General features: G+C 64.6%; 1 protein-coding gene across 6 annotated transcripts; it reads left to right on the forward strand.

Moving 5' to 3' along the window:
• The first annotated feature begins 51 nt into the window (after positions 1 to 51).
• On the forward strand, positions 52 to 20,956 carry LOC123383162 (translation initiation factor IF-2-like). 6 transcript variants are annotated; one of them, XM_045049990.1, is made up of 4 exons: positions 52 to 2,145; positions 2,483 to 2,584; positions 17,912 to 18,057; positions 20,192 to 20,956. In XM_045049990.1, the coding sequence occupies exons 1-4, from the start codon at positions 2,129 to 2,131 to the stop codon at positions 20,197 to 20,199; spliced, it is 273 nt and encodes a 90-aa protein (XP_044905925.1). In that variant the 5' UTR covers positions 52 to 2,128; the 3' UTR covers positions 20,200 to 20,956. The 6 variants fall into 6 exon arrangements, 2 of the variants coding, with proteins under 2 accessions (XP_044905925.1, XP_044905924.1); XR_006592611.1 differs by lacking the exons at positions 17,912 to 18,057; positions 20,192 to 20,956 and adding an exon at positions 3,003 to 7,357; XR_006592609.1 differs by lacking the exons at positions 17,912 to 18,057; positions 20,192 to 20,956 and having other exon boundaries at positions 52 to 1,237; positions 1,937 to 2,145; positions 2,483 to 7,357.
• Positions 20,957 to 24,892: the final 3,936 nt, after the last annotated feature.

The raw sequence follows: 24,892 nt of genomic DNA on the forward strand, positions 1-24,892 counted from the left end.
GTGCGCCTCAGGACTACAAGTCCCAAACTGCCCCGCGTGGACGACCGGAAACGGCCGGAGACGGCGGCCGGCTGGGCCAGAAAGCCTTCTCTGACTGGAGCTCCTGGCTGGCGTCGAGGCCGTGGTCCTCGAGGGCCGCACGAGGGTCCCCGGAAACGCTCAGTCCCTTCCCCAGCCCCTTGAGGTGGCAAGTGCGCTGTCACCCCCGAGCCTCGGTCTCCCATCCGTGGAACCAAGGCGGGCGGGGGGGAGGAGGGTGAGGATGAAAGTGAGCTTGGACAAGGCGAGCCCAGCCCTCGGCCTCAGAGGCCTTCGCCCCGGGTGGCAGCCCCGCGGGGCCTCTGCCCAGGAGCAGCACTTGGCCCTCTAGAGACCTTCGTGGGGTCGGGCTCCCTCCTGCATGCTGCCTGCGCCCCCTGAAGAGCTGGACCGGTGGCTGTGTGCCCTCCGGCCCGCATGCCCTGTGCCTGAGCCTGCTTGCCCGCAGGCGAGCCCTGAGCCGCCGCTGGGGCTGGGTCCTTCCCGCCTCCGTACCAGCCCTGCCTCCTCGGCCCAGGTCCAAGGCAGCGTCCTAACAACTGCTGGTGATCAGGCCTGGAGGGGTGTGGGCAGCGTTGTCCCCACACGGCCAAGCATCTCCATGCAGGGGTTGGGCGCGGGCCGCCTCCTGACCGCCAGGACTCCTGGATCGCCCTGCTCCCTGATGCTCGTGACATTACGGGATCTTCAGTTTGGGCACAGATGTGTGTGTGAACAAGTCCTGGGTACGTGTGTGCACGGCACACAAGTGCAAGGCCGTGCACATGGACACTGGGCAAATGCGTGTGCACGACACGAGTGTGAGCACAAGGGTGTGCAGCGGGTATGCTCGGATGGGAGCAGGGGGATGATTGTGTGTGGTACGTGTGTGTGCTTGTGTGTTGCCTGCACGGGTGGGGAGGAAGAGGCGACAAGAGCAGGCCAGCACACGTTGGCTCAGATCAGCCTGTGCCGGGGCTGGGCCTCATGTGCTCACCACAGCCTTGGGGCCGATGGCCTGTGCCCATTTCACAGGCCAACCCGACTTCCGTCAGAGCTCGTACCCTGCCCCCAGGACAGCTGGAATGCAAAGGAAGCCAGTCCCTTGCCCTGCAGAGGCCATGATGGTGACTGCTGACCACAGCTTAGGCGCTTCCAGGGAGAGGTCTCCCGAGACAGATGCCCACCTGAGAGCCGGACGCTTTGGCTCTGCTGGAGTGTGAGGCCAACCACTGGGCTGAACTCTATGGCCTACAGGATGAGTGACAGGCATCGGCTCCTGCAGGGAGGGTTGTTACCTGAGAGCAGGGATTGGCTTAGCTCAGAGCCCCCCCCCCCCCCCCCCCCCCCCCCCCCCCCCCCCGCTGTATGGATCTTCCCTTTAGGCCTCAGCAGGGGTGTGAGCCACAAGGTTAGGGATGGGTGGAGGGTCTCCAGAAGGAGCCTCCGTGCAGCTCCCACTAAAGCCGCCCTGGAAATGCTTGCTCTGGCTTCAGGAGCAACACGGGCTTTTCCATGGTTATGCTGGATCTCCAGGTCAAACACTGTCAGCGTGGGGTCTGCAGTGAGCCACCCTCCCCCACCCTTGCTCTCCACGCTCTGGAGCCTAGCTCCCTCACCCCTGCACAGACCGCAAGGTTTGCAGGTCCGCGCTGCTTCCGTAGCCCTCATTTGTCCATCCGTCAAGTCTCGTGAGCACCTGACTCGCCGTGGCCCAGTCTCCAGTTGTCCCTTACCGACAGACTCCAGTTTTGTTCAGGGCGGGAATGTGCCCAGCGTCACTGGCAGCTAGAGCTGACCATGTGACCGTCCTGACGGGGGGGATGATGGGAGAAGGCACAGTAGTCTTCAGGCCCCTCCAGAAGGGACGGAGGAGGCCGGCCAGCTCATCCGACTGTCCTGCCCTCTTCTGTCCCAGCCCAGAGTGTGGGCAATGTGCGGAGGACAGCAGCTGTTCCGGGAGGAAGAACATGGGTCCCAAGCCGAGGACGGGGAGCCTCTGCCCCAAGTGCGCCCCCAGACTCATCGTCACGGGAGAAACAGGCCCCTGCTTCCTTCGTGCTGCTGATGACACCGTTCCCAGCAGATAACAACCCCTGTGCGCCTCAGGATGGAACCATCACCCTGGTAGGTGTTGTCCTGCCCACGGCAGGAGGGGTTCCCTGAGGGGAGGCTTGCACACAGCACACAGAGGACGGCCTGGCGCACGGCGTGGCCTCAAGGGCAGCGCCGAGGGCATGAGCGAGCACGTGAGCTGTACCTGCCGGTCTCCCTTTGTGCGCGGTGTCCCCCGTGTAACTCGGTGAGGCCGGCCCAAGCGCGGGCGACGTAGAGGGCTGGGCGAATCCGGGAGCGCGGGGGTGCCGAGGCTCCTGTGCAGGGGACACGTGGAGAGGGGCACACGCGGGGAAGGTGTGGCAGGGGCCGAGCACGTGGCAAGCGTTTGAGACCGCTCTCGTCACAGCCCTGGGCTCCTAGGAGATCGACTCCGGCGTGAGACTTGTAACAGCCTCCCAAGGTATTTGACGCCAAGAAGGAGTGGCAGAGAAAAAAGCAAAAGCAAACCGTGAGTGTTGTCTCCGCCAGTCACATCTTCAGTGAAGGACGGGTTTGCCACCCCTCCTGGGAACGGCAGAGCCCACGCACGCTCCGTCCCCAAGGGAGGGGGCGTCTCCACACCCTGGGCTCGCCACCTGGCAGTGCGCTCCCTCCTCTCTCGCCAAATCTTACCCTGCTCTCCGTCACTCATTCATTCAACAATCTTTGCTTCCAATGTCAAGGCAACATGCCAGGCCCTGGGGACACCATACAATTAGATTCAGTTGCTAAGGACAGAAAGCCCCAATAACGTCGGCTGAGACAAAATCGGTGTTTGCTTCTGATGTTGCACACTCGGGTCCAGGAGGGCAATAGGGCTGCAAAGGTGACCTCATGGTCACCAGGACCCCAGATTCCTTTAATCGGGTTGCTCCCGTGACCCTCAGATAAGATCTTCTGCCTTTCGGCCGTCATGTCTGCTCTCCAGCAGGAAGAACGGGACCCTGGAGAGGCATGTATAGGCACGCTCCCACCCCGGTCCTGCCCTTGTGAGGACACCTCCCCGATCCCCACCCCCTTGGCCAGAGCCGGGTCCCTTGTCGCGGCACGGGAGGCCAGGAAGTGCCTTCATCCTGGGGCCTCGGTTCCCAGCTGCCCTCGGAGCCCTTGTGCCTAATACGAGGCGGGGGGTGGCTCCCCTAGCAGTCGCCGTCAGGACACGGCCTCTGACACGGTGCTCACAGTCTGGTAGCCACAAATGGGCACTGGGAACCTGAGTGGTGGCCATGCGGGAGCAGAACGGGGGTCTTGGGGAGCAAGAGGCCCCCCCCAACAGAGAGGCTGGCATAGGGAAGGCTTGAGAGGTAGCGATTCCGGGAGGGGGCTGCGGGTGTCCTGAGGTAGGCGAGGTGCCTGGGGACGTCCCCGTCGGGCTGTCACACGCTCCTCTGTGCCCACGTCCTGACCCCTGCAGCCACCGCCGACTCCAGAACCCCTGCCCTCCACCACCGCTTCTGCTGCACATCCCCCAGGTGGGAGGGGCACACGGGACCGCGTCACCCCGGCCACAGCAGACACACGGACTGTGGACACGGCCCTGCCACTCCCTCTCTTCACGGTCGGTGGCACACAGCTCAGCCTTCTCACGCCGGCACCTGTTTGTGCGGTAGACCCCGGCCCCCTTAGGGTGGCACCAGGGACCTTGGCCCGACACCCAGGCGGCCAGCGACAGCTCGTGGTGAGAAGGAGTGAGCAGGAGGTAAGCACAGGAGGGAGTAGGAGAGGCGCCGTGGCCGGGACACTTCCGACGCTCATCTCTGTCCCCCTGGAAGCGGCACAGTTCCCAGCCTCCTGGCGGTGCGGTGGCTCCCGGTGGCCCCCAGACACAGGACCCTGAGCAGAGGCAGGGCTCAGCCTCTCCGGGCCTCATGCTGACGCACCGGCCACAGGAGGGAGAGGACGGCAGTTGGCTTTCTTAGGGGGTGACTGATTTCGGGGCGACAAAGGTTGAGTTGCAGGAGGTGGACAGAGGCAAGGGCACCGCCCTCTGCAGGACCCGGGCTTTCACCTTTCTGAGCCCAGGCCGCACCTGCGGGTTTGGGGGCAGGTGCATCAGGCCGCCACCGTCTCCCAGGGACTCGGTAAGCACAGCAGTTTCATCAGAGAGAGTGGGGGGCTTGAAAATTGGGGGCAAGAGAAGTAGGCGGCAGGGGTGTGCATGCCTCGGGGGGGGCCCCCTCCATTTTGCATGGGGGGCCCTCCCCCAGACTGGGCTTCGGGCTCCTGAGGGTGGGGGGGGCTCAGGGGGAGTTCTCTCAGGGCAAAGCTGGAACGACAGGCCTGGCCGCAGAACTTCCCACGAGTGAGGGGCGGGGGCCCGGGGACCCTCACACCAGAACTAACCTACCTACAGCCTGCAACCCGCTGTGGTTTCTTCCGAGGTGCTCTGCAAACACGACACGTTGTCCTCCTGGTAACGAGTATCCGTTTAGGGGCAGGTGGGGTCCACCTCCCCACCCCCCCATCCCCCCACCCCCACGCCGCTGCCCTTCTTCTCCCTCCGGCTGAGCCGCCAGCCCACTGGCCACAGCCAACCAGCAGCCCCAGCCTCCCGCCTCCCCGTGGCGCCTTCCCTGGGGTGTGTGGCTCGACCCCTGGTTCCACCACGTGCCTGCCAGGTGGGCCGCAGTCAGACACCTGCCCCGAGCCAGCCGCCTCCTCACGCGTGCGAGCGGCACAGGCCACAGTGTTTCCAACTCTGTGGCGTTAACGGAAGGCTTGAGGGGGTCGGTGCCAGGGAAGCTTTCAGGAGCCCTCAGCCCAGCACCTGGCCCCCTGGCCTTTGGCACATGAGAACATGCGGATGGCACCCTCAGAGCATCTCAGAGGAGCAGAGGGGACAGACAGGACCGGAGAATCCCCTGCTGAGCCATAAGGTCATCGTCAGGTTGTGTGAGGAAACAGCACGCCATTCCCAGGGTGTCGGAAAGGTTTCCCAGAGAAGGGGCATTTGGGCTGGGTGCTGAAGGGTGAGTAGGAGTTTGTCAGGCAGGAACAGCGTGAGTCTAACATGGATGCTGAAGAAGGCTGCCGCATCCACCTCCTGTGTCCGTTTCTGCCCAAACTCCTATTTCAAACATAGAGCTCGGGGGTTGCCCCAGCCCCCACCTCCCTTCCCCCTTTCCGGGCTCACAAACACAGTCCCAGACACTCACAGAGCAAAGAATTGACTTCAGTATGCTCCCCCCCCACCCCACCCCAGGAGCCCGAGCCCCCAGCCCCCACCGTTGTTGCGCGGAAACATGGTAATGAGATGCTAATGAGCGAAGGTAAAAATCACAGAGAATAGCAGTTTGCAAAATCACAACACTTTGTGCCTCCGGAGGCTTCCCCCCCCCACCCCCCCCCGCCACAAGCATGCCACCAAACCTCACGACAGCGCCGTGTGTGTGGGCAGAAAGCACCCACGAGCCCCACTTCTTGGGGTTGTTGACGGGGTCCAGGGAGGGCAGGAAGAGGAGCCCCTGGCCCCAGGCCCTGCCCAGGCAGGGCTTCTATTCTGCCTGGCTCATGCGCCTGGTCTGATCTGGGGGAGGGTGGGGGGTGTGCCTCTCCTGGACCACCCGTCACACCAGGGTCACATCCAAGCTCCCTGCCTGGCGTCCCAGACCCTTCCGGACGCTGCCCCGAGCCCACGGCCGCCACCTCTGCCCGCACCCCTGGTCTCCACCCAGCCTGGTTCCTCTGCCTGGAAGGTGACTTCCTCCGGCCTGCGAGGCTACCCTCCCTACACTCTTGCCTCTGCTCCTCGGCCTGCGTGTGGGGCCTCCTCCAAGCTTACCCCACCCACGGCACCAACAGCACCGTCTGCCCCCCCCCCCCGAACCATCAGCTACTTGTCGGCAGCAACTGGCACGTGGCTGCTTTTCTTGGTGTTTGTCGAACGAATAACCAAGTGAGGGAATGAATAATGGGCTTCGTGTGGCTGAGCTGAAGGGGTCTTGGAGATGGTCTGGACTATTCCAAGGGAGGCTGAGGCCCAGAGGGAGGATGCGGCCTCCCAAGGCCTTGGCCCTGAGCTCCTGGCCCCCAGGCAAGCTCATCCTCTCCCAGCTGTGGTGGCAGCACAGGTCCTCGGAGCTGGGGACCCTGCCTTCGCCCCACCGTCTCTTCCACACCCCTGGGTCCTCACTGCTGCCCACGCTCCATCAGTGCCCTCCCAGCCAGAGCCCCTAGCTGTCCCTCCTCTGTCCGGATACCTGCCCCTTGGCCAGGCTGCGGGCCCTGACGAACAGCAGGCCGGGGGAACTTGACGTACCGCCAGGGGCTTCTGCTCTGGGGCTGACGGGCCCTGTGCTCCTTCACCTCCAGACCTCGTGGGGCCTGAGTGGGCACCAGGACGGACAGCATCTCTGGCCCCCTGGAGGTCGTGGAGGCCGAGAGAAAGGTGATCTGGGCTGGACCCAGGTGAGCCGCTCCCTCGGCCCCTCCGCAGGGAAAGGGCTGGAGCACACGGGGCTGCAGCTACCTGCCGTTGACCACCAGGGTCCCAGATGGGTCCGTCCAAGGCAAGTGCAGGGGGTCTCTGGGCCCTGCGCAGGCAGGGGTGGGGCCTCGGGAGGAAGGGAGCCTCCATTTTGAAGATCCTAGTGTGGGTTGATCGGGCTCATGGTGGCAGGGGAAGGGGGCTGCGGGCAGGACTCCGGGCCGAGGGGCTGGCCGGGCAGAGCCGGGCGGGGCTCCCAGCAGCGGCAGCGCTGTGGTGACCACAGCCGGGGGATCCAAGCTCCCCTGGGCCACTGGGCACCACTCTGTTCCACGGCCCAGCCACGCCCCGTGAGACGTGGCTCCCAGAGGCACCCCGGAGCCTTGTCCCAGTTCAGACCTGGCTGCTGCTCTTCCTTGCTCTGTGACTCTGAGAGCAAGTCCCTCTGCCTCTCTGAGTCTCAGTTCCTCCCGGGGAAATGGGTGCCTGGGACCAGCCACGTGGCTGTGACGTACGCAGAGGCTGGCACGCAGCTCTGTATTTCGCACCATAACTGGGAAGAAAGGGGAGTGCTGGGCCGTCCAAGACGGAGCGGAGATGAGGTCTGTCCTCGAGAGCCTCACGCACCTGTCCCTGCCCCGTCCCTGGCCATGCAGGTGTACTGCCGCTGGCCTCCCCTGGTGGCCGTGGGCCAGTGCTGGGCTGGGAGGTGTTGGGCGCATTGCCTGTGTTTGGTGATCACTGTTGTATTTATAGGGCTTGCTGGGGATAAAAATAAAGTGAGTGCGGTCTTGGGAGTTACCGCAGAGCACAGCACGGTGTGGTCTCGCCGTTCCTGCTTGGAGGCGGGGCCTGCAGGGGACAGGCAGGGGCGCAGGGTGACGAGCGGACGTGTTGGTGGATGTCAGTGGGCTCACGTGAACGACCTGAAGCAGGGTTCGCGCCGCTCCTGCCCTCTGCTTGTCCCACCCAGGCCTCCGTGGGGCCAAAGGCTGTGTTAGTGCATATCCAGTGTCGTAGGGCTCAGCCTGGGGCCAGGGTCTGGGTCAGCATATGACCAGGGTCAGGGCTCAGGGTGTGACCAGGGTCGTGTCCCAGAGTTTGACCAGGGTCAGGGCTCAGGGTGTGACCAGGGTCAGAATGTGCTAGGGGTTGGGGTTTAGCATGTGTCCTGATCTCCAGGCAGGACCAGTACTCAGGTCCCATCTGGGAACCTATGTGTACTTGAAAGTGTCCCCATCAGGCGTCCTGTGGTCTGGATCCCTCTGCATCACAGACTGTCCTGAGTGCTTCGCGGCAGGGACAGTGCTCCACACGTGATGGGAACCCTCTGGCCCCTCCCTGTCTGGGTCTCCCCATCCCTGTCCTCCAAAGAGGGCAGTCCCCCCCGCCACAGCTACATCCCACCCCCCACTGGAGCCTTCTCACCCGGGAGACCCTCGCCTCACGTGGGGAAGCCTCAGAAGCAGGTGCTTTGCCACCAAGCCTGTCCCCTTCCCTGGCTGTACAGCCTACAGTGGCCTCCGTGGACACCCCAGATTCCCCTTCAGGCCAAGGGAGCTGGCTCCCTGCCACTCGTGTGCCGCCTCCGTCTGTGGGACTGACCCTGGCTGACCGGCGTTCACTCGCTCGCCGTCCGTGGGGCAGCCCACACCCAGGACTGGCTGATGTGCGCTGCAGAGGCCCTCACCCTTGTCCCTGCTTGAGACAGCTCCTCAGGGCCATCCCTGCTCCTGTCAGCCAGCTGAGGCCTCGGGGACGTGGCAGCCTCTCCCTCCCTCCCCCCTGCCACATGTTCCCAGCAGCTTTCCCTAGGAAAGTCCCAGCAGGCAAATCTCAGTCTCAGGGTCTGCGTCCTGGCTGAATCCCTCTTTCCTGTGGACCCCGTTCCTGATGCTCCCCGCTCCCAGTCAGGCCCTCCCAGCCTTTTCTGCTGTGAAGGCACTGGCTTCTGTGCCACAGGCAGGAGCTCGTCTGAGAGCTGAGGAGCAAGATGGGGTGTGTGCGGGACCCCCCGGGCTCCTAGATCCACCCTGGCCTGAAGCAGTATCCTGCCAGGAACGTATGGGAGTTTATTGGGTTTTCTTTCCCTCTGAGTTCGGAGCCCCACCAGCCTGGCCGTGAAGCTCTGTGAATCGGGAGACACCTTGCCAGTGGGGAGGCTGGGGACGCTGAAGGGCCGCCAGGTGCACTGAGGATACCGGACGTGGCTCAGGGCCGTGCGAGCCACCAGGAGCTCGGGACACCAGTTGCTGTGTCCCTGAAGGTCATCTCCGGCCATCACAGCCCACCACCACTGGCTCCAGGGGGCAGCGCCGGGGTCCCTGTCCGCCGGGGAGGGGCAGGGGTAGCCCCTCCGTCAGCTGACCCGGGCCCCACAATGAGGCCCTGCGCAAGGGGCCATGGCCACTGCAAGTTGGGCCCCCCCCACCCCCGCCGGGTGGAGGAGGATCCCAGAGGAAACCAGGTTGGCTCGGGCAGAGAGCGGTACCAGGCCCGGTGTCATCTGGGCCGTACCCAGCCCACCAGCACGTCAGCTCACCGTGGAGGGGACTCCTGCCTGCCTCGCTCCCGTGCAGGCCCCCCCAGCACCACGCCTGCCATCTACCCCCCAAAGCTGCTGGCCAACACAGACATCCCTCTGTTGGCAGAAACCAGGGTGCCTGGTAGCTGACCCCGAGCTCTCCCTCCCTCAGCCCTGCCTGCCCCCCGCTCCCTTGTGGGCCAACGGCTCTCTCTGCCTTGGGTCCCTGGGTGCCCCTTTGCCCAGCCACCCCGGCAGAGTCTTCTGGAACCTGCAGTCCATGAAGTGGATATTAGACACGGGGAGGCGGAGGCTCTGAGAAGGGGAGTGGCTGACAGCCCTAAGACAGAGGGACAGGCCTCTCTGCTGCCCCACTGCTGGGGACCTGCCAGGACTCAGGCCACTGAGGGGCCTGGGTCTGATTCCAGGGGCCAGGCCCCTGCCAGCCCTCGGAGTCCGGCTGCAGGGGGTTCGGGGGGACGGCGGTGGGAGGGCTGGTGAGGACAGCCCAGCCACCTCAGCTGTGTAGAGGTGTGCCCGCGGCTCTGAGCGGTGTTGGCCACACTCGGGGGTGAGAACAGGCTGGGAGGTGCAGAAGGGGCAGGCCGCCTTGAAACGGGGTCAAGGAGGCGTGGGCGTTCGCGAGCCAGAGGGCAGCGAGGACACGGGTGCGAGGGCGGGGGGCTGGGACAGCAGAGGCAGGAGGCCTCCCGTGGGCACCCAGGCAGGGAGGCTGCTCAGGCCGTGCTGTGTGGGTGTGGCGGGCTGACCACCCCCCGGGCCGTCCCCGGGACACCTCTCTCGCAGACACTCTGCTCTCCTGGCCCTGCCCCTGCTCCAGGGGTTCATATCACCCACTGTCCAGCAGCTTTGTGGGGCCTCTCTGGGCCTCCATTTTGGGGCTGGGAGATCTCAGCAGACCACCTTCCACCCTTCCCCTGGGCACAGGGGCCCCACCCACAGAGCCACACTAGGCCGTCGGAAGGGTCTCTGGGGGGCTGGGCTGCCCCGGAAAACGTCGTGAAATGCCCATGGCTCTGCAGGATGGGTCCTCGGGGTCCTGGACCCGGCCACCCTCCCAGGCCCTCCCCGATGACCCCCTCCCCAAACCTGGTGGGAGAGTCTGGTGCCCTGACTGGAGCTTTTGATTCCCAGAAATGCTCCACACCAAGAGCGGGACCACCTGAAACTGTGTTCTTCCGTCCTGAAATCCAAAGTCGCTCCTTCCAAGGGGAGGCCGGCAAGGACTCACTGTGCCCACCCCCCCCCCCGCTCGCCCTGCCCCCACCCCAGTCCTGGCTTTGGCCGGTCCTCCCACCCCCATCCCCATGGCCAGACCCCCCTCCAGTCTTCCAGCTCCCTTCTGTGAGCCCTGACCTCCCCTCCACCTGCCCTCTCCACTAGCACCCAGGCTCACCTGCTGGGCCCCCCGCGAGGACCCAGGGCAGCCTGGCCTTTCTGGGGCCTGTCGCACTTGTCCCTCGTGCATCCTCCCCAGCGTCCCGGGTCCCCACGAACCCCAGCACAGGTGTGCACTCCCGCCCTTCACACGGCAGAGGGGACGCGGCCCCTGGCCTCGCTGGTGTCCGGACCCTTCGCACACTGCTTCCCGTCCTGGAGGGGCTCCAGCCGGTCAGCATCCCCCACCAGATGTAGGCACAGCGGCAGGCAGTGAACACAGAGCGTCCTAATGAGAATCCCCACCTTTAGACCGGAAGACCAAAGGGAGGGTCCCAGGAAAGGGCAGATACCCGGGGAACACAGAGAAGGGGCCGGGGAAAGTAACCGCGTATAGTCCTTTCTGATTGGTGCGGACAAACCCAAGCCGAACATGCGTGGCCCCTAAACGGTGCACCACCCACGGTGAGAGGCGGCCGCGGGGCGGACACAGCCAGTCCCACAGCGGCCACGGAGGCCCGCATGGGGCAGATGGGAACAGCACCGACAGCCTGTCCACACTGACTGGTAGGAGGAACCGCGACCCCTGAAGGCCGGTTGGAACTTGCAGCCTGCACGCAGCTGGCCTGTTGCCTCCGCGAGTGAAAGTGTCTACACCTCCACACGACTTAGAGCAGAGCCAGAGCCTTCTAATACAATCTTCAGAGTTTTCAGGACACGATCCAAACGGCTTGGCAAACGAAGAAACGGGAGAGTCACAATTTGCGTTCTGTACGGCACAAAACAACAAACAGAAGCCAACTCAAGATAACACAGATGTGAAGATTAGCAAACAAAGACAGAAAAGCTGTTGTCATAAAAAGTGTTTCAATAGGTAAGAGCAAACACTCTTGAAACAAGCAGAAATACAGAAAGGCTCAGCAAAAAGAGAGAGAGAGAGAGAGAGAGCACATATAAAGAGGAACCAGAAGGAAACATGAGAAGTGAAAGACACAACCAAAATAAAAGTACTCATGGTTTAAGTTCAAAGCCGGACAGACGGGACGGAACGACCAGGGGCACAAACAGCACAGGAACAGAAACAGAACCTCCGGGACCTAATGTTCACGAACGTGGGGTCCCGGAGGGAGATGGGGAGGAGTCTGATGCAGAAAAAAATGTGAAGAAAGAGTGACTGACATTTTCCCACATTTAGTAAAATGCACACACCTACAGATCCAAGGTCAACAAACCAAAACGTTCATCCTTGGGCGCATCAGATTCAAACGAACAACTAGCGATAGAGGACGAGCCCTCGAAGGGGGACAGAGAAGCATCACAGATCGCTTATGAGAAAAGTCATCCGAAGGCTTTGGATGCCTCGTGGGAAACCGTGGCGTCCAAAGGTGAGTGAGGCAATGCGTTCAGAGCTGGGGTCCAGAGTTCTGTGTCCAGCTAAAGTATCCTTCGGGATCGGAGGACAAAACGAGATGCTCCCAGAGGCAGGAAACCCACGGGACCTGTGCCAGTCCCCATGAGCCTGTCATGGTTCTGAAATAAAGAGTTAAGGAAAAGGGCGAAAGAAGAGACACCCCACCCAAGAGGGCGTTGGGTGATAAGAAAGCACGCACGCAACATCGTTAGTCCCCAGGGAAATGCCGACCCAGACCCTACGGGTTTCCACCTCACACCCGTTAGAGCAGCTGAACTAAAGGTACCAGCGAGAGAGCGGGCGACAGGGATTCTCGCTGCCGGCCCTGCCGGCGGGAGCACGCACGGACCCCCGCTCTGCACAACGGCTTGGCGGCTGCTGCCCGAGTTGCACACGGGTGTGCACGGGCCCCGACGGCCTTCTGGCAAGCGGGTGTCCGCCCGAGGCATTTACCCACGTGCAACAAACAGCCCACAAGCGTGCACGGCGTCTTCGTGCGAGCCCCGAGTTGAAAACAGACCAGCACGCTTCCGTGCAGGATGGCAAAGCCACCTGGGGCAGCCCCACGCCCCGGAATAGTCCCCAGCCGGAAGGGAAACAAGCTGCTGGTCGACCCAACGACGCAGCTGCGTCTCAGGTCCGAGAAGCCAGCCCCCGGGGGCTGTGAGCCTCGCGAGCCCACCCACAGGACGTCCTGGAAAGGACGCGACGATTACGACAGAGGTCACAGGAGTGGCGGCCAGAGGCTGGGGTCGCGGTAGGCGCGACGGCAAACACCCGTCTTTTCTCCTCCCTGCCTCTTTGAGCGGGTCCGTACCCGAAGTCAAATGTCTAGAGGGTCGGCAAGTGTGGAGCGAACCAATTCACGCTTGGCCGGGGGCCCCCTCCCCCCACCCCACGCAGCGGCCTCTGGGGCTGCCCGCCCGCCTGCCCGGGCCGTCTCCTTCTGGCTTGGTTCCCAGCACCGCTGCCCCCTGTGTGCCCGGCGTTGGCGACTCTCGGCCCCGCCAAGTGTGTGGGCTGATGGTGTCATTCCGTACACGGACTGTGGTGGCAGATTCGCAAATACAAAAACATGTCAAAACTCCTAGAATTCCACGGGTTAATCTATTTAATTGTCGAGGATAAAGCCTCAACCCCAGGGACACAAGGCTTCGGGACCACTCCTGGTGGGAACATATGGGGTGCAGGCGGCCGCGCCCTGGCTGGGCCCCCGCGTCCTTCTTGAGGTGACATCATGGCCAAGGGTGACGCTTGGCCCCAAGCGTCTCCTCCGCCCCCTCCTCTATTTGCACCTGTGGCCTCCCGGCCTCCGCCTCCCTCCTCCTCTCTCTGGGTGTTCTGCCTCCCCCAGGGACTCTCCAAGGGCGGGGGACCCCCTCCTCGTCGGACTGGCTGCTCTCCAAGCAGACTGGGGTTCCCTGGGCGCCTCGAGTGTGCTGGCCTCTGCCGGTGGAGACGCTGGCCCCACGCGACAGGCACAGACGCCCAGCCCCAGGGCAGCCCAGGTGCAGGAGGGACCGGGATTTGAAAGCAGGACGGGCCGAAGCCAGCAGCCCCCCTCCTGGCACACAGCTGACCTCTGTTGCTTCTGCCTCGTCCTCAGGTCGGGTCCGCACCACCTCTGCCCACCGTCAAAGGGCATCGTGGAGCCTGGGCAGCCGCCGTGCTGGGCGGGGGCAGGAAACCCGTGCAGAAAGCCCGCGAGGCCTCCACGCGGCCCCCAGTGTGGGGGATGCCGGGATGGGGGCTCGGCATCTGAGGGCCTCTGGGGTGGGGGCCCGGACTTGGGCGCCTGCCTGCCAACCGGCCCTCCGGTAGCCGTCAGAGTCGGCTGTGCTGAGACCCTCCTGCCAAGCGGGGGAGGGCTTGTGAGCTAAGCACGTGACACGCGGGCTCCCCGGACGGCCCGGGAGGACAGCCCTCATGGCTCTGAGGATCCGGGTGAGGCGAGGAGGGCAGGAAGCAGGCAGCAGGGGCGGGTGGGGAGGCCGGGAGCCCGGGGCCCTCTCTGCCGGTCACACGCCACCTCCAGCCCGTTGACACCGGCCGAGCACGGCACTCGCTTCTCCGCTCTCCGGGCGGCAGGCCCCCCATCTCCTCGGCCGCACAGCGCACCTCTGCGTGGCCACTGTAGGGCGGCCGCTGGATCGTGTACCCCACTGCCACCCGTGGGGTCCTCTCTGCCTTGGCCTGCCCTGCCCTGCCTTCTCCCTGCCCGACGCGTTGGAAGGAAGCCCGTCCTCAGCTCTGTCTGGCTCTCTCCCGTGTCCCTTGCTACGGCTGCCTTGCTCTAAGGCTTGTCTCCCCACCAGGGTGTGGTGACCTAGGGGAAGCACAGTGCCTGACTCGCCCGCTGCCCCGTCTGCTGCTCTTGGAGCAAGGCGCCACTCTGCTTGCCCGTGGGCACTGAGTCCCGGCTGCCAGCTGAGCCTGGACTGCCAGGCCCTGTGCTGGGATGTCCCGGGTGGGGGGGGGGGGGCTCCCAGGAGGTGGTGTCTGTAGCCATTTGGCCCGGGCCCCATTACCTACTGCCCCTCTTCCACAAGAATGGAAGCCTGGGTGTCTCGCTGGGTGAGAATCTGCCCGAATAAACGCCTCACTCCCCAGCCTGCCTTGCAGCGTGGTCTAAGTTCTGACCAACAGAATACGTGGGAAGCTGGAGCCCCGATCGCACTTGACCTGAAACCCACAAAATTCAGACTTCTCGTTTGCATGAACCAATCCATCCCCGTTATGGTTTAGGCAGGCCCGGGTGGCATTTTCTGTCACAGGCCAATGAAGCTTCCCCAAAGCTACTGTGGGGGACACACGTGCCGTGAGAGAGGCATACGGCTCAGTCCTCCTACGCGAGGAGAGTCCTGACGAGGGAAAGAAGCCTGGGGAACACGCAGAAGGCTTCCTGTAGGAGGAGGAGCACTGGAGGGGAGGGGGTAAGAACATTCCATACGGGGGTCAGGGGGCTAGGGCATAGGGGCTGGCCACACTCCGGCCAGTCCCACAGACAGGGAGAAGCCACGGCCCCCAGCCCCGCAGCCATTCTAGGGCCAAGAGCCTGGCCACCCACGGTTGCCAAGCCCCGGACACTTTGCCAGTCTCCACTTGGCCCAATTTGAAATTCACAGGTAGCTCCCCACACCTTCCTCCGAGCTGTGAAAAGCACAGCATGACCTTCACGCAATCTGGGAGGTTTATTTCACGCGCCGCCCGGACTTTTCGAGGCCACGGGGATTTGCCACTCCATTCTCCGCCGGCCACGGGCACGTGTCAGGCATGCGCACACACGTGTGACAAGCACAGGTACCTGTGCCCTCATACTGTGGGGCCTGCACATCCCCCGTGTGTTCATACGTGTCCACGCGTGCGGGCTAGCCACGTTTGTGCTCTGCCCTCACGCCTGCATCCATGCCCAAGCGTGAGTGTGGGGTGCGCACGTGTGTGGTGTGAGTGTGCGTGTGCACGTCTGTGTGCACTCCTGTGTGTACGCGATGCGTGTGCGCACACCCACGTGCACACACACACACACGTGTTGCACACAGAGGCACCTGCTAACACACACATTCCCCCTCCAGATTCAGCAGTGACTGAGGCCCTGGGGGCGGGGAGAGCCAGGTGAGCTGGGGCCCAGTCACACCTGAGCGGCGCCCCCACCACTAACTCTCCGGCCCCCACTGTGGCAGAGCTAAGGCTCTCCGATCAGACTGGGACACGGCTACGGCCACGGGCAGAGGCCCGGGAATCCAGCTCTGTGTCCGCTGCTCCGTACGACGTCAGAGCTCGGGCCAGAGCCCCCTTTACAGGTAACTCATCTGTGGAATGGGCGTCCCCTTCCCTCCCGGGCCTCTGAGGAAGGCAGAAAGGGACGGGGCTAGCGGGTATGCAGAAAGCCTTGGGTCAGGAGGGCCGCGGTCCCCCCTTGCCTGGTCCTGGGGAACCGCCCGCTCCCTGGATTTCTAAAACGAGGCTCCAGAGGTGCCGAGTCGGTGTGTCAGAGCCCCAGAGTCACCCTGATGTGGCCGCCCCGTCCCCATCCTGGCTCTGGGAGGGAACAGGCCGCTGCTCCCCAGGTCCCAGGGGACCTCGGCAAGAGCCGGCAGGGGCTGGGGGGGTGCCCGTGAGCCAAGCCCCTCCCCTGGCAGGAAACCTGCCTCCGCTCCTGGTCCAGACGGTCCGACCCTGGGGCGCTGCAGGCGGGGGCTGTGCGGCTAAGGGTGAGGGAGAGTCTCCAGCACCGTCTGATCGGCTCTGGGCTCCAAGGGCCTGTCTGTCTGTCTCCTGTTCCGACCTGGGGAGGGGGGACAGCGAGAGAAATCCTTGCGTCTTTGCTCCTTCACGCACTGGGAAGCGGCCTCCCCACCTTCTCGGGGTTTGGGGAACAGCTGTCCTTCACACCCTCTAAATATGGGCCCTAAGGAGGTCAGCCCAGGAGGGACAAGTCCTACAGCCGTGGCCCCATTTGTGACCCACATCGCCTGCCTGTCCCACCCTGGACTGTGCCATGCACGCCGGCGTGTGGTTCTGGGGGTGTGGGTGGGAGTGGATATGTGCCAAGGCCATCACTTCCTTACACACACACACACGCACACACGCGCACACACACACGGTCCCAGAGAGCTGTCTCCATAGACACCAATGGGGGGCGTGCCCCAGGCCCCCGCCCCCCCATCCTAGGAGTGGGACTCTGGGCCAGCCGGGGTGGGAGCTGGACAGGCAGCCCCTTCACTTGGGGACCCGGCTGGCACCCACTCCATCACCCGCGTTACCCCAACCCCACCAGGGATACTGCCCACCTGCCGTGTTCCCACCCACCTCTGGCCCTTGGGGACTATTCTGTCTGCAGGACATGACCTCAAGGAACACAGGCAGCAGAGCAGTAGGGTGATGACTCTTGGGGCCCCGGCTGGGCTCTGAGCTGGCCCCACCCGGCAGAAGGTACTAGGTGCCCCCACCACTGGTCTGACATCAGCATCACCCCGGCCCCCCAGAAGCCACCTAAACCATCAGCACCGCCATGTCCCTGTCCCCTTAATGTCGCGTCATCCTCCTCTGACCAGTGCTCCACCCCGCCAGCCCAGCGCCACCACCAACGTCCTCAGTGCTGTGATGTCACGCATCACGGCAGCAGGGACGGGGGGCACACGGCGCGGGTCTGTGGCCAACCCTGCCTTCTCCAGACACACCCCAGACACCACTGTGGCCCGGCTGCCACCCGCCACGCACCCTCCCTGCAGCACCGTGGGCTCTCCCTGTGCCAGGCACCAGGTGACCCCCCCCCTACAGCCGCGGTGCCCCCCAGGCCTGCGCCGCCCCTGGCCCCGGGCCCACCTTGCTGGCCGCTGCTCCCCTCCGCTAACTCCCTGAACCAGCACTGAGGGAACCCTCTGGGCTGCGTTTCGGTTCTGTTGCCTGTTTGTTTTTTCTCCTGCGCGCCTCACTCTTTTTTCTCCTCTAAATTGGCACGGCGTGGGGATTCGCGATTCACCCTCCTGGTTCCCATTCCACACGCTCTCCTCTCCACTGCCTTAATTATCTAATTTGTAATATTTCGTCTCCCCGCCCTTTCATCTCTCTCCGAACACCCCGACCGGTTAAAATAAATATGTATTTTTAATTTTGAGGCGCCTAATTTAATCTGGCAGGCAACGCTCTGCCACTCGCTGGCACGCAGCTCTGGCTGAGTCACGCTCCAGGCCACCGGGCGCACCAGCCTCCCGCCCGTCCTGCCAGCGGTGTGCGGGGAGAGCCCCGGGAGGAGGCCCGGCGCGGCCAGGCGCTTCCCCGGCCCCGGCGGCGTCCGTTCCCGCAGAGGGCCCACCTCACGCCACCGCGGAACCCCGCAGGAAGCTCCTGGCTGCGAGCATCGGCATCGGCATCGGGGGCCCAAACCCTCAGCCGGGGCCGGGGTGGTGGGGGGCGCTCCAGGGGTCCGTCAGGTACTAAGGGAGGGCTTGCCCGCAGGTGAGGGGTGGAGCCCCCCAGCCAGGTGAATGTTGCTCCTTCCTGATACCGCTTTCCAACCCTTCATCCCCTTTGCCAGGCTCCTCTCAGACCACCCGGAGGCCCTTGTCACCTCCCTGGAGACCACCGACCGATCCCACAACCGCATCCTTGCCGCCGAACTGGAATCTGCTGTTCCGCTCTCTCCCCTGCCCGCAGCGCTCCAGGCCGGGCCAGGCCCCAGAGGTAAGGGCTGCACCTGCCAGTCCCCGGGTCCTTGAGCCAAGGGTGCCGGAGCACAGGAGGCAAGAGCCCGCCCGTGTCCCCTGGCCCCACCTGGGGAGACCCCGGGCCTCCACTCGCCCAGAGATCTCCTGTAGCCCGTTGACCGGAAGCGACCGTCACGTGCCCAAAGTACTGTGCCTCTTGCTCCTAAGTGAAGTCCGGCAGGCTTGTCCATTCATCCGTCCACTCGGCCTCCGGCTCGTTCGCTTACCCAAGTGTGTGTCTGGCTGGCCGGGAGGACATTCTGAGTCCAGGGATTCAGAAGGCGGTGTGTTGGGGGATGGGGTTCTGGCATCCGGAAGGCTCAGTATTGCTCAGAGCTGGAGACCACGGGAGCGAAGACCGCTGCCAGGCCTCAGGGTCTCTGATCCGGGCCTGGCTGCCACCCCCACTGGTGCTCACGGTGGAGGCCTGAACCCGGCCTTCCTGCCCCTCCAGGGCCTCTGGGCGGGACATCTGCCAGCACTCCTGCCTGGAATGGGACTCACCGACCTGTCCCAGCCTCCCTGCCCCGGGTCCCGAGTCCCTTTCCCCGTCAGTCTCCAAGGCCAGGGGGGATACATGAGGGACGGGGACAGACACCAGGAGACCGCAAGATGCTCATCCTCGGCCCCCAGGTGGGACCAGCACCCCCGACGAGCATCCATGATGGACAGCAAGGTGTGCCCGCCCTTTGACCTGTGAGCGTGTTTCGAGGCCCCCTCCCCTGCCCCACACCTAAGAGGTCACCAGGAGGACGTTCCGTGCAGCCTGATGTGGAGGGAGCCCGCGAGCCTTCCTGCACATGCTGGCCACCGCTCGGGTGTGGTGGACACGACACCTCATCTACTGTGGGCGATGCCCGGGGGCTCTGGGCTTGGGGCCAGGACAGGAGAACGGGTGGAAGGTTGCGGCCTGTCCCTGACGGGGCGCCAGAGCGTGGAAGAGGACGCACGGAGCCGCGCCGTGGGCGTGGCTCCGTGTCACAGAGGACGACGCCGGCTCCTGGGGGAGGGGGGTCCAGGCGACCCCCACCTGGGGCCCCTGCAGAGGCTCAGGTGGCATTGAAGGCCAAGTGGGGCGGGGCAGGGTGAGCACGATCCAGGGTCCAGGAGGACAGGTGCTGGGACCGGCTCCACCCTGCCCGGCTGTGTGATCTGGGTCCTGCGTGCTGCTTGTGTGTGTGCGGGAGCGTGTGCGATTACGTGGGTGTCAGTGGCTGTCGGTGTCCACAGGTTCTGTGTGTGTGTGTGTGTGTGTGTGTGTGTGTGTGTGTGTGCATGCACGTGCCTGCACGCCCGGGACTAGACCAGGCGGGATCCACAGCCCAGCAGGGAACATGGGGCAGACGGGACCCCGGAGGCCCTGCAGAACCCGGCTCTGGTGCGAGGGCAGACGGGGGCAGTAGCAGGTGCCCGGGACGTGGCGGTGGGCAAGGGCAGGGGCAGGGGCAGGAGGGAGGCGACGGAGCAAGAGGGCTCTTCGGGGTCTGTGGGACTCTTCCCCTTGCCTTCCCATCTTCACATCTGGACTCATTTAGGCCTCCACTCATCAGACACTGGTCAGGTCAGGAAGCCCCTCAGCCCTCCCCTCAGCTCAGCGTGGGATACATGCAGAAATCAGGACGCACCAGGCCACGCCACCCGAGCGCTGGGAGACGGAGGCACAGCCGCGAAGGGGCCGCCTGGGAGGACAGGATGTAGGGAGAGCATTGAGAGGGAGCCCGCCCCCTCCCAGTGCTGCACACTGGAAAAGGGGACAGTGGACCAACCAGAGGCAGAGGACACAGGCATTGAATAAGCCGGCCGCTGGCGTTGGAGGCATTGAGGAAAGGGCCACACAGGTCCTTGTTCTTGGCTCCCTGAGTCCTTCCAAACCGGGCAGACCCGTGATCTTCCCCCATTAGGTGCTCGGCAGAGGACTAGATAAGTCAAATGGGGATGGGCGGAGGGTAGAGAAGAGCAGAGAGGATTGGCGCTCCCAGATCCTTGCCGAGTCACTCACTTGCCACGTGACCTTGCACGATTGACTTGCTGTCTCTGAGCCTCCGTTTCCCCACCTTTAAGGAGGAAATTATGCCCCCTGCCCTCACTGCCTTTCGATGTTGTTTTGACAGCGAAATAACTGGAAATCGTTGAAGGCGTCACGTGACTTCTAAAGCATCACCATGTGAAGTTCAGTCCCCGTCATGCTTCCCTCTCAGCCGGCCACCAGCAACCACACGTTGACGGGTCTCGGGAGAACCACGGTTCCAGACACCAAGCCCAGGAGCTACCAGAATGGTTCCACCTCTGAGTAGAACGCAAACAACATACAAATGAACACAGAACTGCCTCCGCTCCTTTGGGAGATCCCAGCCTGGCGCGGGGTGGACTGCTGCCTGCCTCTGTTCAGAATGCGGGGAGGGGCGAGGCTGTGGGAGGCAGAGGAAGGCAGGCCCCAGACACCAGCTCCAGACTGGGCCCTCAGGGGGCACCGTTCTCGCCAAGTGTCTGCTCCACCAGATACTAGCGCGTGTTTACAGGCCACCCCTCATGGCCTCGGGTGCCTGCGTCCGTCCCCCGTGGGCCCCGGCCCCTCCTCTCCTCCCCTCCCTTCCTCCAACTTTCCCCGGCACCTGGGCAGGCCTTGGATCCCGTCTCCCCCAATGGCAGTGGAGCTTCGGGAACAAGAGGTGACCCCCCAAGCTCCACCCCACAGTCCCACCAGTCCCACAACAGCGACTCCATATGCAGAGGGATTTGGGGACACTGAGGCGGCTGGTCACACTCACCTCCGGGAGAGGCAGGAGTCCTCCCCCAGGATGACACGGTCCAAAGGGAGAGGGTGTCCCAGACAGAGGACATATCCGGAAGGGACTTAGAGAGCAAGGAAGAACCTGGCTCAGAAAGGGAGAGAGGCAGGGCAGGCGGGGTGGAGGGGGGAAGGTGGGGTGGAGGGGGGACAGGTGGGGTGGAGGGGCGGGGCAGGGGGGATGGAGAGGAGGGGCAGGCGGGATGGAGGGGCGGGGCAGGTGGGGTGGAGGGGTGGGGCAGGTGGGGTGGAGGGGTGGGGCAGGGGGGATGGAGAGGAGGGGCAGGCAGGATGGAGGGGCGGGGCAGGCAGGATGGAGGGGCGGGGCAGGTGGGGTGGAGGGGTGGGGCAGGTGGGATGGAGGGGGGGCAGGTGCGGTGGAGGGGTGGCGCAGGGGGCATGGAGGGGGGGGCAGGTGAGGTGGGAGGGGTGGGGCAGGTGGGATGGGGGGCAGGTGAGGTGGAGGGGCGGGGCAGGTGGGGTGGAGGGGTGGGGCAGGGGGGATGGAGAGGAGGGGCAGGCGGGATGGAGGGGCGGGGCAGGTGGGGTGGAGGGGTGGGGCAGGTGGGATGGAGGGGGGTCAGGTGAGGTGGAGGGGTGGGGCAAGGGGGATGGAGAGGAGGGGCAGGGCAGGTGGGGTGGAGGGGCGGGGCAGGGGTGGAGGGGCGGGGCAGGGGGGATGGAGAGGAGGGGCACGTGGGATGGAGGGGTGGGGCAGGCGGGGTGGAGGGGCGGGGCAGGGGGTGGAGGGGCGGGGCAGGCGTGGAGGGGCGGGGCAGGGTGGAGGGGCGGGGCAGGTGGGATGGAGGGGGACAGGTGGGATGGAGGGGGGCAGGTGAGGTGGAGGGGCAGGGCAGGGGGGGTGGAGGGGCGGGGCAGGCGTGGAGGGGCGGGGCAGGGGTGGAGGGGCGGGGCAGGGGGATGGAGGGGCGGGGCAGGCGGGGTGGAGGGGCAGGGCAGGCGTGGAGGGGCAGGGCAGGCGTGGAGGGGCGGGGCAGGGGTGGAGGGGTGGGGCAGGTGGGATGGAGGGGGACAGGGGAGGTGGAGGGGCCAGGCAGGGGGGATGGAGGGGCGGGGCAGGCGGGGTGGACAGGGACATGCTCAGGATGAGGCTGGAGGGACAGCCAGGTGGACCGGGACAGGCCTCGGCCCGGCCTGGGTTGGGGCTTCTTTGGCCGGAAACAGCCCCTTCAGGCTTCGATGCCCATGACAGATGTGGTCACACCTGCCTTCGGAAGGATCTCAGCTGCCGGTTGTAGCTCCAGAGTCGGGCTTAACAGCCCCAATGTTTGACCCAACTCTCTCTCTCTCTCTCTTTCTTTCTCTTGCTTTCTTTTCTTTCTTTCTGTTTTTATTTGAGAGACAGAGAGAGCATGAGAGTGGGGGAGAGGGGCAGAGGGGCAGAGGGAGAGAGAGAGAGAGAGAGAGAGAGAGAGTCTCCAGGAGGCTCCAGGCTCAGCACAGAGGCCACGACCCTGGGATCACGACCTGAGCTGAAATCGAGTCAGGTTCCCAACCGACTGAGCCCCCCAGGCTTCCAAGACCCAACTTCCACTAAACCCACAGGAATAGTGAGGCCCAGGCGGGGAAGGCCTGGCCCACGGCCACGCGTCCCGGCTCAGGTTCCGCCTGTGTGCCCTTTGGCCCGCCCCAAGGCAGAGGGCACCTCCTGTGCGTGGGCAGGTGGGCTCGTCCTGCACAGAGGTGGATCCAAGGCCCTCCCACGCTGCCTGCGAGCTGGCCCCCAGCCCTGTCCCCTGCTGGGGGACACTTAGGTGCGGGCGCCCCAGGCCCAGGCCCCGCACTGCGCTCAGGTGCCCTCCCTGCGGCGGCTGACACAGGAGGAAAGAAGCCAAGGCAGCCCCCACGTCATCACCCGAGCCCTAAGCGGGGCTCCCCCCCCCCCGCCGTGGCCCTGGTGACAGCCTAGCGGGCCGGAGGAGCCTGGACTCTGCCTGTGGGGAGGGAGGCCCCCGGAGGCGGCCTCACCGGCCCCAGCCAGCGCTGCCCATCTACTGGGCGGCCCCAGGCCCTGGAAACCCTGCTCTGGCGTCTAGGTGGGGAGGGATGCGGGGGGGGGGGGGGTCTGCGTCACATCCTGTCTCGGTCTCCTCTCTCCTCTTTGCTGTCAGTCTGCTTGGGAGGGGCCGGCTGTCCTGAGGTAGTGCCTGTGTCCTTGCTGGGGCCTGCCCTCAGCCCCCTGTCCGCTCTGGGAGTGTGAGGGGAGGACAAGGTGGAGGGACCCCGTCCCCGCCCCCAGGCGGATGCCAGGCCCACGGCCCACACACGCGCACGCTCACTTGCACACAGACACAGGCTCACAGGTGCCTCTGTGCCCCTCACGCTCCCTGCTCCCTGGCGTGCACGCCCTGGTCTCCTTCCCCTTCCTTGGGGCGGCTGCATCCCGGGAGAGTCTCTGTCACACGGTCAATGGGACCCAGGCCCTTCCGTCCGTGGCCTGCCAGCCCCAGATTTTGCCTGGCGTCATCTTTATGAAGCAGGGGGGAAAGTCTGGGGGTCCTTGAGGGCCCGACCCCACGGGCTGGCGCCCCATCGGCCGGAGCCAGTCACGTGTCACAGTTCAGGGAGGGGCGCTAGGAAGTGAGGCACCTTATGGGGGTGTTGCCTTTACGCAGTGGGGCACATCAGTGTCACCATGGAGTGTGCACTGCGGGGACCCATCCAGCACACAGGATCACCCAGCGGAGGCCCTGCTGGGACAGGGCAGGCAGGGAGAAATGACCTCCAGGCTGATGGGGATGGGCTGGGAGCCTCGGGGCAACAGTGGGGGTCGAGCTTCTGACCTAGGCCCAGCTCGTATTCTCCCCCCAGGTGGATCTCAGACTTCTGGGCGATGAGGACCCACAGGACCCAGCCCCGGCATGTCAACCCCATCAACCCCCAAGTGTCCATGGCCACCCTTTGGGAAACCTTGTTGTGGAGTCATGTATCTACTGCCCTCTGTGCTCAGAGTCAGGGCTCAGTCTGCCATCGGGAATGAGGATCAGTATGTCTGTGCACCCACCTGCCAGGCTGGGCTGTGTCCTGGGGTGCCCGGACCAGACCCCACCCCAGGGACGGCTGGAGACGGTGAGACCTCCTGGTGGGGCCAGGGGTCTGGGACATCGGGGCCTGGAGTGTGGGGTGTGGGGAGGACGCACGTGGAGGCCCAGGTCACGTCTGCGTCTCTGTGCTGAGTGTGCAGAGGCTGCGAATGTGCGGGAGAGTGCCATCTTAGCGGGGGCCGGGTGGGCACCGGGTGGGCGAGGGAGGCCTTGGCCTGCCCCCAAGAGGAGCGAGGCGCAGGTTCGCTCCACGGACTGGTTCGCAGTCCGTGCCTCAGGGAGCCTGCTGTGTGCTGACCGTGCAGAAGCCACCTGCGGCTCCCTGATCCCGCTGGTCGTCTGTTCGGATGCTCACCGCACTGTTTATTAAACGCTTGGTCTCCACCACTGAAGGTGTCCCAGGGCTTGCTTGGTATCCTGCATTCACCGGGGCTCGCCAGGCCCCGAGAGAGGGCCTGGAGGGGAAGCTGAGGCAGCTGTGTGCTCAGGCCCTCATGTGTACCCAGCCTCCGCTTTGGGGACCAGCGCCGTCTGGGGGGGGGGCGGTGGTGAGGGATGGGCCTGGTGGGGTCAGGGCACCAGGCCCACAAGAGGGGCTTGATGAGAACGGGGCAATGACCGCAGGTGATGCTTGACCCCAGGATGTGAGTGGGGTATTAGAGGGTCAGGACTCAGTCTGTCATGATGGATGACTGATCAGTGTATGTCTGGGATCCGGGCTCAGTCAGGGATCAGGGATCAGGATGTGCTCAGAGTCAGGGCTCAGTCTATGATCAGGGATGTGGGCCAGGGCCAGGGCTCAGTCAGGCGGCTGTGAGGGCTGGAAACAGCGCTTGGGAAGCCTCCAGCGCCGTTCCTGGCCGGGGGCCATTCATTCCCTCTCCCGCCCCTTGTACCCGTCAATCTTGAAGACCCCCTTTGAAGAACAAGTCTTCGACTCTGGGCCCCACCCTGGTCAG

This window comes from Felis catus, chromosome F2, assembly GCF_018350175.1.
Source record: "Felis catus isolate Fca126 chromosome F2, F.catus_Fca126_mat1.0, whole genome shotgun sequence".
In the NCBI taxonomy this organism is placed as follows: Eukaryota; Metazoa; Chordata; class Mammalia; order Carnivora; family Felidae; genus Felis; species Felis catus.